The following is a 15,928-nucleotide window of genomic DNA, read 5'->3' on the forward strand; positions in this document are numbered from 1 at the left end:
GTCCTCAGCTCCTAGACTGGCAGCACCCCCGTGCTCCCATTCCCTCCTAAAGAGGACAAGGACAACAGTATAGCCGTTATGGCATTGGCCAGTAGGTTAAAAACAAAAAAAAACGCATTAGCAGCCTCCCTGTATCTTGAGCTATCAACTGTGGCTTCACAACTTCTCCAGACCCAAAACGGAAGGCTTGAAAACTTCAGGTTTGGGCCCTTCATGAGGGGGGAAGGTATGCTTCTTCTCAGAGTTGGTAGACTGACCCTTGGGGGCTGGGAAGAGAACATTGCTTAGGCACCATCAGGACAGCCAATCGATTATTGGGAAGGCAGGAATTGTCATGATAATCCCATTGCCCAAATTCACATTTTATATGGTTCAACAGGAGCTGTATGCAGTGCTGATGGGGTCACAAAGGAAGCAGAGGAAAATGTCCTGCCCTTCCAACTTTATATGAGTTAGAAATGTTTCCCTTCATAATTGCATGCACTACCTCTGAGCTGGAAAACTAGGGAATGCTGTGATTTAAGAGTCCAAGGAGATGTTACATAAATGCAGACCTTCACTGTTTTTACCATTCTTTTCCTCATGTTGAATATTACAACCCTATTATTGAGAACTGAGAGGATAATAGTCTTTGGGCCCTTTTAACCTTCCGTTTAACTTCTAGTTTTAATCTGTTAAACTTCCACCCACTCAGTAGATCTTTCCTCCCAGTGGGAAGGAAGTACGTTCACTTTGGCTCGGTCCAGGTTATTTTTAGGCCAATAAGGAAAGTTGGGTGCTGTATTTAATAATTTAGTAATGTGGTAAACTACTGCCTCAAACCAGATAAATCAGGTTTTATAGTGATTGTAAAGTAATAATAATTCTGGTATTTGTTAAGTGCTTACTATGTGCCAGGCACTGTGCTAAGCGCTGGGGTAGATACAAGCAAATTGGGTAGGGACAGTCCCTGTCCCCACAGAACTCACAGTCTCAACCCCCATTTTACAGACGAGGTAACTGAGGCACGGAGAAGTGAAGTGACTTGCCCCAGGTCACACGGCAGACAAGTTTTTTCCCTAAAACCGTTTGACTCTCCAGCCTCCAACACCATGTTCATGCTTTCTGGTTTAGAACTTGCTCCTTCCATCAAAACTCACAGAGCACAGCTCTCCCCAGGTTCAAAGCCCTCCAACAAGCCCATCTCCTCCAACAAGTTTTCCCTGGTTTAACTACCAGCAGCCCCAAGCCGTATCAACTCATAGGTCACCTCTAAGCACTTACATTATTATTATTCTATTATTATGATTATGGCACTTGTTAAGTGCAAAGTACTGGGGTAGCTACAACGTAATCAGGTTGGATAGCATCCCTGTCTCAGATGGGGCTCGTGGTCAAAGTAGGAGGGAGTAGAATTTAATTCCTGTCTACAGATATTCCTATTTATCCCTACCTGAAGCCCAGAGAAATGAAGTGACTTGCCCAAAGTCACACAGCAGATGAGTGTCGGGGCTGGGATTAAAATCCAGATCCTCTAATTCCCAGGCCTTTGCCCTTTTCTCTAGGCCACACTGCTTAAAGCACTTATGCAAAGAAGCAGTATGGCTCAATGGAAAGCGCTCGGGCTTGGGAGCCAGAGGTCATGGGTTCAAATCTCAGCTCCGCCAATTGTCAGCTGTGCGACTTTGGGCAAGTCACTTAACTTCTCTGTGTCTCAGTTCCCTCATCTGTAAAATGGGGATGAAGACTGTGAGCCCCAGCGCTCAGAACAGTGCTTTGCACATAGTAAGTGCTTAACAAATGCCGTCATTATTATTATTATTATTTACTCCCATGCCCAGCACTTGGCATCTCTACATCAGTTGTACATTCAATTATTTGCTCTACTTGTATTCTGGTTATTTTGTATTTACTTCAGCAGTTAGCATGAAGGAAACGCTTCGTAAGTGCCATCATTAGTATTGCTATTGTTATTTGAAAATATTATTGTTCATCTTCCTGTGGGCAGGGAAGGTCACTTGTGATTCTTACCATAGTTCACTGCATCCAGTAGATGCTTTCATTCATTCATTCATTCAATCGTATTTATTGAGCGCTTACTGTGTGCAGGGCACTGTACTAAGCGCTTGGGAAGTACAAGTTGGCAATGTATAGAGACGGTCCCTACCCAACAACAGGCTCACAGTCTAGAAGGGGGAGACAGACAACAAAACAAAATGCTTAATAAATACCATTAGGACTCTGACTCTTTGATGCAAAATCTCACCTAGTAATTTAGCTGAGGAACAAACCACTTGTTCATGAACTGGCAAATTCTTATATTGCTCCGCAATTACTTGACTGGAGACATACGGGCTGTAAGCTGGGGGCCGGGAGACCTGGGTTCTCGTCTTGACTATGCCACTAACACTGGGACCCTGGGCCAGTCACCTAATCGCCCATAGCCTATGTAAAACAGCAAAACGTCTCTCACAACCTTGCAGGGAAAATGAGAAAATAAAATGAGGTGCTGCCGAAATCCAGGGAACTATTACCGACCTCAATCCTCCCTGACTTTGAAGGGGGAATAAGGTTAGATCTCTGAGATTGCATAGGGCAAAGTTGTCATAAACACACAGAAATCATTGTCTGGTTTATAACTCTTTTGCCTTTCACAACTCCAAGTGCTTACAGCTTTATCTCCAGAGGCTGTATGCCTGGCCTATCTGTCTTCCCTTAAATTTATCCCTATTGAATTTCATCTGGATTCTAGGTCACATTGGATTTTATTCCAGTCTTTCAAAGCATTACTAACCCCACCCAATTTAGAATCACCTGCAGTTTTGATGAACCTCTTCTTGATTCCCTTGTCTAGGTCATCAAAGGAGATACTGAGCAGAACTGTGTTCCAGGCTGACCCCCCGACTAAGTCGCTTGATATGTCTCCCCAGGTTGACATTGGCCACAGACGACTAGTTTCTGGAGGTAACTCTCACGGCATCTTCCCTGATGTACATATCTGTAAGTTATTTATATTAATGTCTGTCTCCCCATCTAGACTGTAAGCTCATCGTGGACAGGAAACATATCTACCGACTTTGTTGTGTTGTAATAATAGTTGTGGTATTTAAGTGCTTACTATGTGCCAAGCACCGTACTAAGCACTAAGGTAGATACAAGAGAGTCAAGTTCCACATGGGCTTCACAGTCTAAGTAGGAGGGACAATATGTACTGGATCCCCATTTTGCACATGAGGGAACAGAGACACAAAGTAGTTAAGAGACTTCCCCAAGGTCACACAGCAGGTAAGCGGCAGAGCTGTCTGGCTCCCAAGCCTGTGGTCTTTCCACTAGGCCATGCTGCTTCACATGAACTCTCCAAAGCACAGAGTAAGCGCTCAATAAATACGACTGATTGACGGCATCTTCTCACTCATCCATATAATGTCTATTTATTTGTTTTCCTTCTTTTCTTGTACGTTAATCAAAGGGAGGACCATAGCTAATTCATTTCCAAGTGCCTAGAACAATTCTTTGAGGTCAATACATGGATATTAATCTAAAACGATTGGCATTTTTGGAAAGAGTCTCCTAACTGGAGGTTGAGGAATTAGGTTCAATACACAGTTTTTTCCCCTTAAGTGTCTTTCAAAATCCCAACTTTCACCCAGTTATTTCAGAATTTCTCAAGAGTTTTCATTCAAGCCCCGGCTTAGGACCCTGCCAAGCTCACAGTTCAAGAGATGCCCCCACGGGGCATAATCGACAGGACTCAGGAGATGTACCATTAATTAGTGCCACCTGCTAAAATACCATGTACATCACCGGAACATTAAGCTCCCATTCCGAAAATGAAAAATTCTGTGATTGTGTAATTTTAATGTTTCCTCCTAACGTCACAAAGATTTAAACAGCCGATATACAAGGCCCACCCCCAAATCTCAAGTCATCAACTGAAACGATCAGACTCAAAATCTACGTCACTGATTCCGGCCAAATGGCTTGTCTCTAATAATCCTTTGCATTCTCAGTGAGGAAGGGGTGGAAATAAGACGGCAGACCCTCTGCTTTATGGGGGCTCGGCCGGGAGGTGGAATTGGTATCTGTCTGTCTGGAGATGCTGCTTCTTCAGACAAGTAAATGGAGTTCCAGAAATATTGCTCAGGGTCAAAGAAGACAGGCCAAGTGGGAGTTCTTAGTCTCAAGTCACTGCAGTAACTACTTGCTTTACTCTTTATTTAAAAAGCTGAATTACCCCTGGATTCCTTTTAAAACATAACTTGATCACCCCGACCCGATCTGCTGAAATGTCAGCAGCATCTCTTCTGCTTCCCCTCTTGGCCTTATTGATTTAGAAACAAGATGCAAGTTAAAATTAGCAATGGAAGTCACTTCACTGGAAGAGGTATCATTAGTCTATGCTCCTGGAAGGGAGAAGCCGGTGGAATAAGTACGGATTAAATTAGAACAGCGCAACATTTCCCGTGGAAGGAGAGTTAAATAACTTGATCAGCACCCTTCAAAGAGACTTCATAGCCCGCAATAAAAATCAAAACAATAGCAGTGCTAGCTGCTTTATACTACTCTTTCTTGGACGGTTGCTACCATACTGATGAGGAGTGTCATCGGTAGGGAGTTTAGGTTGATTTTCCCATCCAGATCTTGAGATGGCAGTTCTACCCACCCGTGAAATACATCTTAGCCGGGACAGTCAAGAAATGTCGTGGCGGCCTCTAGTCAGATAATTCTATATAATAATGATGGTATTTGTTAAGTGCTTACTATGTGACAGGCACTGTACTAAGCACCGGGGTGGATACAAGCAAAACGAGTTGGATGCAGTCCCTGTCCCACAATGGGCTCACACTCTTAATCCCTATTTTTTACAGATATGGTGACTGAGGAACAGAGAAGTGAAGCGACTTGGCCAACGGTCACACAGCAGACAAGTGGCGGGGCCGGGATGAGAACTCATGAACTTCTGATGCCCAGGCCTATGCTCCGTCCACTACGCCAGGCTGCTTCTCATGAATACGCGGGGCGTGTTCAGGGAAACTGAAGGGATTGTAAGGTCCTTGAGAGCAGAGATTGTACTGATCATATTTGAGTGCTTACTGAGTGCAGAGGACTGTACTAAGCCGTTGGAAGAGTACTACTTTTGAATCTTGCATTTTTGAACCTTCCCAAGTGCTTAGTTCAAGGCTTCACATACAATTATCAATCAATTAATGATACTTTTTGAGAGCTAACTGCATGCAGGACACTGTTTTAAGCACTTGGGAGAGTACAGTACAATGATCCCTGCCCTCAAGAAGCTGACAACCTAGCTAAGCATTCAAGAAACAGAATTCATTGAGATGAGGGATGGGGAAAATTATTGTGTAATTTACCAGAAATTAAGTGGAGAGAAGAAAACAGAATTTCTTCAGTGTCACGCAGGATGTAGGAGAATCGTCTGGAGTGGGAAGGGCTCTCTGCCACGTACAGTGGGCTCGGGAATGGAAATGGATGGTTTCTTTAACAAAGAGTCAGGGCAAATACTAAGTATTGAAGGCAGCCCCTGAGATGAGAGCACACATTCTACCCATACCAGGTAATTTAAATCCTGGAAAAGAGGGAATGGTAGGAGAGGAACAGGTCTGTAGACAACACCACTATTCTCCCTGTCTCCCCAACTCATCTCTCTCATTCAACCCTCATATTCAATCTGTCACCAAATCCTGTCAGTTCCACCTTCACAACATTGCTACGCATTGCCCTTTCCTCTCCATCCAAACTGCTACTATGCTGATCCAAGCACTTATCACATCCCACCTTGACTACTGCGCCTGCCTCCTCGCCGACCTCCCTTCCCCCATGACTTATTTCACTCTGCTGCCCGGATCATTTTCCTAAAAGAAAAAAAAAACATTCAGCCCATATCTCCCCACTCCTAAAGAGCCTCCGGTGGTTGCCCATCCATCTCCGCATACAACAGAAATCCTTTACCATTGCTTTAAAGCCTTCGGTCAGCTCGCTTACCTTGCTGATTTCCCACTACAACCCTGCTCCTCTAACACTAACCTACTCAATTGGAACCTGACCTCATCTATCTCTCTGCCGACCCCTCATCCACGAGTCCCCTCTGGCCTGGAACTCCCTCCCCCAACAAGTATTTTCGATTGGCATCCCTTCTCGTATGGTATTAATTCAGATTAGAATCCAAACCCCATTTTTCAGGCTCCAGTCCCTAAAATGACACTGAAATTAACTGCCGGCGATATGGACTGCTTTATATCATAGCTGTCAAATGAACACCCCCTCAGGTCTTGCCAATTACACACTTTTTTACTCATTAATTTTCCTACCAGGGACCAGTGTTCCTCCCTCAAAGACAAGGTTACGGAGCTCTTAGGAAAGTAGATCAAGACAATGCACCAAAATGTGAATGACTCCATTAAAGGATTCATTTGCATCTTTCGATGGATTATTTCTCTGTGTTCCTCTCACGGGGAAAACACCGCCGCTAGATTTCATCGGTGGCTTTCTGTATTTTTTAATAGCTTTGGCTTTCAGGATTGTTTATGGGTATTCTCTTCAGGAGGGAGCCTGTTTACGGAGGGTCATTTGCCACCGACCCAGTAGGATCCGACAAAGAGGGAGAAGCCTGCTGAAGAGGCTTCGCCATTACGAAGTCCTGAAACTAGACTGGCGAGGAGGCTTAAAAGGAAAGAGGTACTTTCCTTCTCTCCCCCATCACTCTCGCTGCCTCTTTTCCCTTCTATTAGCCATAGGTCCCCACCGTACTTCGGGGAGGGAAAAAAAAATGGAGCTTTCTCAAGTAAGCAGCCCCAGGAGATTTATTGCTCTTCAGATGGTGGCGGTTTTTATTGGAGCCCCTGAGAAAAGAAACAAATCTATATCAAGCCTAGCAGGGTTTGCTTTCTGCATCTCCTTTGCCCATTATGGATTTGGTCAACTGAGGATGGGAGAGAATTTCCAATTAAAATAGATGTGGGTTTGGGTCACTGGACCGCAGTCAACTCAGATTCCCCCAATTAAATACAAGAAGTTACATGCTAGGGTTACTTAATGATGAAGAATGATCCCTGAAAATTGTATCTAAGGTTTGGATGGAAGCATCCTGCTCACAGCAACATGTTCAGAGATGAATGTGCGTACAGTCAGCCAAAGATGCATTTCACTTCCCATAAACACCTAGACAATCCCCTGGGTCTTCAGGGCAATTTTTATTTGGGAAATTGTAATTTGAAAACGTTTAAGGCAATTGAATCTCTGGAGTAGGGGGTGAGGGAGAGGAGGGGAGGAAGAGACTGTAGATGATGAGTCAGGAGTATGTATTGAGTGCTTACTGTGTATAGGGCACTGTACTAAGCATTTGGGAGAGTACAGCATAAAGACTCGATAGATATGTTCCCTGTCCACTAGGAGCTTACAGTCTAGAGGGTTGAAACAAACATTAAAATAAATTACAGACATGTACGTAACTGCTGGGGGGCTGAGGGTGGGGTGAATAAAGGGTACACGTTTGACTTTGTGACTGTCTTACTTTACTTCTCTCTGCCTCGGTTACCTCATCTGTAAAATGGGGATTAAGACTGTGAGCCCCATGTGGGACAACCTGATTACCTTGTATCTCCCCCAGTGCTTAGAACAGTGCTTGGCACATAGTAAGCGCTTAACAAATGCCATCATTATTTATTATTATTACACATCCAAGTGTGAGGGTATTGCAGGAGGGAGAGGGAAATGAGGTGAAATGAGGGCTTAGTCAAGGAAGGCTTTTTGGTGGAGATATGACTTTAATAACGCTCTGAATAACTTTAATATGTTGCCAACTTGTACTTCCCAAGCGCTCAATAAATACAATTGATTGATTGATTGATTGAAGGCGGGGAGCGTGGTGGTCTGCTGGACAGACACAGGATTTAAGCAAGAGGTTGGCAGTGAGCAGACAACATCAAGGTGGAGTGAGTAGGTTGGATAAAGACATAGTCCGGGAGCTTTCTGCTATCCAAGCCCTAGTTTTTAACATGTTAGCAATGAATTAATTTGCTAAAGAGTCTAAGTGGGACGGAGAAGAGGTGTTGAATCCTCATTTTACAGATGAGGAAACTGAGGCATGGAGAAGACAAGGAACTTGTGCAGGGTCACACAGTAGGCAAGTGACAGTAATAATAATAATAACGTTGGTATTTGTTAAGCGCTTACTATGTGCCACACACTGTTTTAAGCGCTGGGGGAGATGCAAGGTCATCAGGTTGTCCCATGTGGGGCTCACAGTCTTCATCCCCATTTTACAGATGAGGTAACTGAGGCCCAGAGAAGTGAAGTGACTTGCCCAAAGTCACACAGCTGACAATTGGCGGAGCCGGGATTTGAACCCATGACCTCTGACTCTCAAGCCAGTGCTCTTTCCATTGAGCCACGCTGCTTCTCTGACAGTACCAGATTAGAACCCAGGTCTCCTGACTCCCAAGCCTGAGCCCCTTCCGCTAGCTCATGCTGCTTCCCAAACATGAATCTGAACGGGTATGACAACCAGCCCTTGGAAATGCTAGAGAAGAGAACTTGTCTGCTGTGTGACCTTGGGAAAGTCACTTAACTTCTCCGTGCCCCAGTTACCTCATCTGTAAAATGGGGGTGAAGACTGTGAACCCCATTTGGGACATGAACTATGCCCAACTTAGTTATCTTGTATCTAGCCCAGCACTTGGTACAGGATCTAGAACACAGTAATCACTTAGTAGCATAAAAATAAAATAAATACCATAAAAATAAATACCACAAAAATAAAATCTCTCATGGGAAGTGCTACCCAGAGTAGCTGCATGGAAAGAGCTCAGGACAGTAAGCTCATTATGGGCAGGGAACATTTCTGGTATGCTCCAAGTGCTTAGAACAGCACTCTACACATAGTAAGTACTCAATAAATACCAATAAATCAATAAATGTTTGACTGATTGACTGGGAGGCAGGAGACTTGGGTTCTAATCCCAGCTCTGTCCTTTGTTAAGTGCTGCAGGGGGAAGGCTCTTTGGGCAACTTCTCTATGCCTCGTTTTTCAGTCTAGAGGGAAACAGAAAATAATGGCTCAGTAATAACTTCTCACTTAGTTCAGTGTTCTACACACAGTAAGTGCTCAATAAATACCATCGATTAATTGATTGATTCACAAGTATTTGGTTTGCTTAAAGTTTCTAACTCAAAGGAAAAACTTCAAATCTCCTTTCTAAGACAATTTACTATTTTTATCTAATTTTATCTGAAGTTTTTCCTGGCAATAACAGGGCTTGCCTCTTCAGGTACAAATCTTCGGAAACAAATAGAGTTTTAATTCCGCAATCCTAAACAAAAGAAAGCAAAAGAGGATACAGGGAAATGATGCTTCACAAATCAAAATTAACAGTCGTTGAGCCCATTTATTCTGATACTGCAAAGGCCTTTATTCATTCAGTCTTTGGATTTGGGTTTTAAAGTAAATGAGTAAAACTAGAAACCACACGTGTTTAATTCAGCAGAAATAGACTGAGACTGTGGAATGGCTTTATACTCCCCAAGCAATAGATTACATGTTCCTTCATCAGTCATTACTCTAAAAATGTTCCCAAGAAGAATCAGGAAGAGAGACATAAATTTTCCTCACACTATTTTTCAAAGAGAGTTGAAGTAGGTACCTTCTTCAGACAAACATTAAAGGAATGTTATCAATCACTTAATCAATAATATGTATTGTGCATTTGCCCTGTGCAGAGTTTTGCATTAAGCACTTGGGAGAGTACGATAAAGTAAGTAGACATGATTTCTGGCCTCAAAGATTTATAATCTAGCACAACACAAGACTGTACCCTACTGGAATCTATCCAAAGGAAACTTCCTTTACTTGTATATTCCCATTTGATTTTTACAGTTTCACATTCTCACATCTTTCCAGAAGAGTCAAAGGAGGTAAGTCCCAATCACACTAAGGATTATATAACATTACAATGATAATTTTAATGTTCAAATTCCAACTTTATCTACCCATACAGTATATGGGAACAACCAAAGTCTGCTAGATTGGCAATAATAACAATTTTGGTATTTGTTGAGCACTTACTATGTGCCAAGCACTGTACTAAGCGCTGGTACAAACCCAGTAGTCCCTGACTCCTGGTTGGGCATTCAGTAAGGGAAGGCTGGGCCATCTAATGAACATAACAATAATAATGAAAAATCACATTGCCCTTTCCCAAGCAACAACAGATTTAGAATTGGTTGCCCAGAGTGCTTAGCTATTCATGCTGAGCTGAGATGATCCATCCCAAGTGGCCCATTAGGGCTCATGGATAATGTGGTCATTACTAAATCAAAATTTCTTCCATCAGCAACTTTCTAGCCATGATTGGGTGAGCTTTAGTATGCCACAAATACAGGGAGACCACGGGGTACTAAGGAATAAGGCACAAGAACCAGGTTTAAGTTTTCTGGGCATATCCTTAGCTTTGATTCTCTGGAAATATTTTTCATTCTGCCATTCTAGCCTGATATAATTCAACTACTTCCTATTATATCCTCTTTTTGACACCATTTATACATCATTTTTGTCCATCTCCTCCTTTAGTCCTTTTTTTTTAAAAAAAATGGTATTGTTAATGGCACTTACTATGTGTCACTGACTGATAAATACCACTGACTGATTGATTGATTGACTGATTGACTGGGAGGCAGGAGACTTGGGTTCTAATCCCAGCTCTGCCCTTTGTTAAGTGCTACAGGGGGGAGGCTCTTTGGGCAACTTCTCTATGCCTCATTTTTTCAGTCTAGAGGGAAACAGAAAATAATGGCTCAGTAATAACTTCTCACGTAGTTCAGTGTTCTACACACAGTAAGTGCTCAATAAATACCATCGATTAACTGATTGGTTCAAGTACCCACTGTACTAAGTCCTGGGGTAGATACAAGTTAATCAGGTTGGACATAGTCCCTGTCCCACTTAGGGCTCACAGTCTTGATCCCCATTTTACAGATGAGGTAACTGAGACCCAGAAAAGTGAAGTACCCTGCCTGAGGTCACACAGCAGACAAGTAGCTAAGCCGGTATAGAACTCGGGCCCTTCTGGCTTCCAGGCCTGCAATCTATTCTCTAAACTACGCTGTTTCTCTGTCTTGCATCTTGCTTCCGCTGTACTTGGCTAAGCGCTAAGCATAGAGTGCCTCGTATTCAATAAGTGCTTGGCGAAGATCACAGACAGATTGGTTGATTTCTCCTTCTTAAACAATTAAGCATTAAAACCTCTAAGAGGGTCTATGATCACGAGTCTCCCAGTGTTTAAGTGAGCAAGGAGCGGAGACTTTCAGTCTCAATCCAACCCAAATAATAAACAAATATTATCTTACTTAAAGAAGCTGTCAACCAAGTAACCCCCAGAAAGATTATTCTATGAATTTCCATTTCCAAAGCCATTTTTGTTCGTTGTCATTGCCAAAGTGTGCAATTCAACACAAATGATGCCACAAAAGAGAATACACAACCAGGGTGATAAAGAAATTTGGTAAGAAATGCCAATCCAGCAGGGTCTAGGAAGCAACTGCCTAAGAATATTGTTCCAAAATGGTATTCTCTTCCAGGAAATATTCATTACTGTCAAACTTTATATTTCAGGCTCCAAACAGAAACACAGCAACTTTTATGGGCAACTACAATAAAGCCAAAGGCTGGAAATCTAATTAACTCATAAATTTTCTTTCTGGGTGCTACACAGATATTGTTAGAGAATATACTATCCCATTGTCTTTTCTTGTCAGGTTATGCAAGAAAAATGCTTCTTAAATGCAAGATTACCGAGCAGCTTTTTCTTATCAGCCAATCAATAGTATTTATAGAGCACCTACTGTGTGCGGAGCATTAAACTAAAAGTCGAGTAGTAAAGAGACAGGATCCCTGCCCTCAAGGCGTTTACAATGTAGTGGAAAGGCAAAGGAAGACACATCCTAAAATCATTTGCCTACAGGAGGAAGAAGGAAAAGGGGATAGGATCATGATTCAGAGCTACTTAATGGTTGCCTAAGATTTGAAGTGTTTTAGGGAGTTATGAGAACATCAGTACTTGGGCAGGGCAGAAGAGCTGAAATGGCAGTTGCCGGGGTGAGAGCTTGAGTGAATGGAGGATATATGATTCCAAAAGGGCTTTGAAGATGGCAGTGGTTTGTCAAATTTAAAGTGGGAGAGAATTCCAGGCAGGGCATGTGGATCCAACCTCAACAACTCTAAAATCCTTTAGGAAAATCAATGCGAACATACTAAACTAGACGGGGGAAAAAGCGCGTGATCAAGGACAATGTTTTACTGCAAATCTCTCTCCAGTGCGTTGGGAACAATGAAAAATAGACATAACGAAAAAGTTGGCTTCATTAAGAAGGAGATTAAAAAAAAAGACCGGGGAAGAAAGAGCTCTAACGAAATATCAAATCTTGAGAAAAATATAGATTACATATTTATGAAGTCTACCTAATCACAGAGTTGAACAGCCATCTGTAAGGGCTCAAGGGCAAAGCAAACACAACTTAGACTGAAGAAAATTCAAAACGCTGTAGTTTGAGATATCCCCGGAAACAAAGAGGCTGCAATCAATTCCTGGAATTTACTGAACGCCTACTCTGAGTAGAATGTTGTACTAAGCTCTTAGGTGAGTAAAACATAAGCAAAAGACACAACTCCTGCTCTCAAGGAGTTTGCAGTCTGACTGTGTGAAAGAATTAATCCTAGCTCCAATGACCTAATGTAACAGACCCGTTCCTCGTCCACAACAAGCTTACGGTCTACAGGGAGGTACAGATATTAATAAATTAAATAACTGATACGTACCTAAGTGCTAAGGGGCTGAGGGAGGGGTGAACAAAGGGTGCAAATACTAGTACAAGGTTGACGCAGAAGGGAGTGGGAGATGAGGAAATGAGGGCTTAGTTACGGGAAGGCCTCTGTTATTACTTAAAATGATGAGTATTTCCCAGTAGATTTCTTCAGCCTGGGAAATGTGCTGCCTTCAGCGGAAGTGTAAAGGGTTCATTCAATCATTCAATCGTATTTATTGAGCGCTTACTGTGGGCAGAACACTATACTAAGGGTGTATGGGCACCATTGGGATAATTGGGCAAATAAGGAGATAGAGCAACTGGCTGTAGATAAACCCACTACTTGGATCCCAAATTAGCATTTAAGACTATTAGGAAAAAAAGACAATCAATGCATTAATGAGCATCTGAGGTACTTCGGAAGAGAGGTGTTTTATAATCCCAAGAATGGTCTTTACATGTTCACAGTGTGGGAAGATCTATTCATCAGGTGTTAATTAACCTTCTGGTCTCACCCATTCCCATGGACAGAGATCCCCATAATAAGACACCACGGACGTCCTAAACAGACGACAATGATCTACTACCAAAAAAGCAAAATGAAAATCACCAGCACCCTTTTTAGGGTAAACTTGTATTTTAACAACATTGCCCTGGTAAGAACAACTTTTTAAAAATTGAATTCTATGCCTAGGATGTGTGTTTATGGAACTATTTCACAGTAGCCACTTCTCCCCAACTTCATCCCAAATGCCCCACCACGCACAAAAAAATCTCAGACTCACCCCCAAGTTAAGCAAATTGCTTTCCTAATACACCTGCATAATTCAGGTGCTTGATAACTACTTCTCCAAATTGGACAGGTTCAGAAATCAGCAGAATGACTCCTAGGGCTTTTAAATAGAGGCTGGGGATGACAAGCCCATTCCACTCTCTAACCTGGTTATGCGCTCAGTTCCATTATTTTATTACTTAAAGGCCCATCTAACATTAATTTTCTGAAACGTATTTCCTGAACCATGGCTGTGGGAAGGGAGAATAAGCATAATGTGAAATTAGAGAATACACTGCCCAAAGAACTTGGACTTACTCTTTATTTCGGTTTTTGATGCACGGATGGTAAAGAACCTTGATCGCATCCCTGACTTCCAAGGAGTTAGAATCAGGACTCAACAGGTCTTCAAAGACTGTGAACACATTGCTTCCCTCTGAATTTCCCAGAGATTCCACCAGCATAGTGTCAGAGTTTAAAAGCCACATCTGCAAATGAATGAGAAGGAGAATAAAGGCAATAGCTTGAAGTCCTTTCATTGCAGTGGTTTTAAACACCCCCACCTTTTGGGGGAGGTTTTCTCCTTTCACCTGTAAAACAATCAACCCTGTTTATTGAGCACTTACTGTGTGTAGAGCACTGTACTTAGGCTTCGGAGAGTACAATAAAACAGAGTTCTTAGGCACATTCCCCACCCACATGGAGATTACAGAAAATGTAGTGCGGCAGCTCTAATGAGACAGAGGCTGGAGGATCCAGTCCTCCTTCTGATATAGAAGTGGAAGAAGGTTTAAGTCAGGGATGGAGTTAGGGACGATGGCCTGGCTCCTTCCAACTTAATAATGTCTTCCTGGCAACTGCGTCGACTTGCTGTCTACCCACGGAGAGGTCGTCAAGTGAAGCAGTGTGGAAAGAACGCGGGCCGGGAGTCAGAAGGACCTGGGTTCTAGTTCCGGCTCTGCCATTGGCCTGCTGTGTGACCTTGGGCAAGTCGCTTCGCTTCTCTGTGCCTCAGTTACCTCATCTGTAAAATGGGGATTAGGACTGTGAGCCCCGTGTGGGACATGGACTGTGTCCAACACGATTAGCTTGCTGGACACAAGCTGGGGGAAGCAGCGTAGCTCAGTGGAAAGAGCTCGGGCTTTGGAGTCAGAGTTTATGGGTTCGAATCCCGGCTCTACCAATTGTCAGCTGTGTGACTTTGGGCAAGTCACTTAACTTCTCTGTGCCTCAGTTCCCTCACCTGTAAAATGGGGATTAAGATTGTGAGCCCCCCGTGGGACAACCTGATCATCTTGTAACCTCCCCAGCCCTTAGAACAGTTCTTTGCACATAGTAAGCGCTTAATAAATGCCATCATTATTATTATTATTATCTACCCCAGGGCTTAGAACGATGCCTGGCACATAGTAAATGCTTAACAAACACCATTAATAAAAAGAAGGGGGAGGGTCCACTAGCATGAATGCCCCAAGCCTACATGTAAAGGAGATGTCACCATCTTTAAGGACAAGACCAACACTAAGTCAATCAATCAATTGTATCTATTGAGCACTTACTGTGTGGAGAGCACTGTACTAAGCATTTCGGAGAGTATAATATAACAATAGGACAGACACGTTCCCTGCCCACAACGAGCTTCTATTCTAGAGGGGGAGAACTGTGAGCCGGCCTTGCTAAATAGCTCATAATAGTGATAATTACTGTGATACTTTAAAGTGTTTACTATGTCAGCTGTGTGACTTTGGGCAAGTCACTTAAATTCTCTGTGCCTCAGTTACCTCATCTGTAAAATGGGGATTAAAACTGTGAGCCCCCATTGGGACAACCTCATCACCCTGTAACCTCCCCAGCGCTTAGAACAGTGCTTTGCACATAGTAAGCGCTTAACAAATACCATTATTATTATTATTGTTATTATTATTATTATGTAACAAGCATGGAACTAAGCGATAGGATAGATACGAGATAATTAGGGAGTCCCTTTTTCCCACATGAGACTCGCAGTCTAAGTAGGAAAGAGTAGGATTTAATCCCCATTTTACAGATGAGAAAACAAATACAGACAGGTGAAGTGACTTGCCCAAGATCACTCGTGGCAGACCAGGGGTGGGATCAGAACTCAGGTCCTCTGACTGCCCCACGTCAGTGCTCTTGCCGCTTCTCATGTACTCCACTTCCCCCTCCCAGCCCCAGAGCACTTATGTACATATCTATAATTTTATTTAACCCTTTGTTCTTCCCCGCTCCCAGCCCCAAAGCACTTATGTACATATCTGCAATTTTAAAAAAGCCTGCTGTGGGCAGGGAATGTCTCTATTCCTGAATTGTACTTTCCAAGCACTTAGTACAGTACTCTGCACA

At 42.9% G+C, this 15,928-nt stretch overlaps 1 protein-coding gene across 4 annotated transcripts in view; it reads right to left on the minus strand.

Moving 5' to 3' along the window:
- UBE3D (ubiquitin protein ligase E3D) overlaps positions 1-15,928 on the minus strand; it is an 86,243-nt gene that overhangs the window by 45,452 nt on the left and 24,863 nt on the right. For all 4 annotated transcript variants that reach the window (XR_005455045.1, XM_038761123.1, XM_038761124.1 and 1 more), the window contains one exon: positions 13,883-14,052. Coding sequence is in view for 3 of the 4 variants with exons in the window: in XM_038761123.1 (XP_038617051.1) it covers positions 13,883-14,052 (170 nt within the window). In the remaining variant the exon portion in view is untranslated. The remainder of the gene's footprint in view (positions 1-13,882; positions 14,053-15,928) is intronic.

The sequence above is a fragment of the Tachyglossus aculeatus genome, chromosome 19, assembly GCF_015852505.1.
Source record: "Tachyglossus aculeatus isolate mTacAcu1 chromosome 19, mTacAcu1.pri, whole genome shotgun sequence".
Lineage (NCBI taxonomy): Eukaryota > Metazoa > Chordata > Mammalia > Monotremata > Tachyglossidae > Tachyglossus > Tachyglossus aculeatus.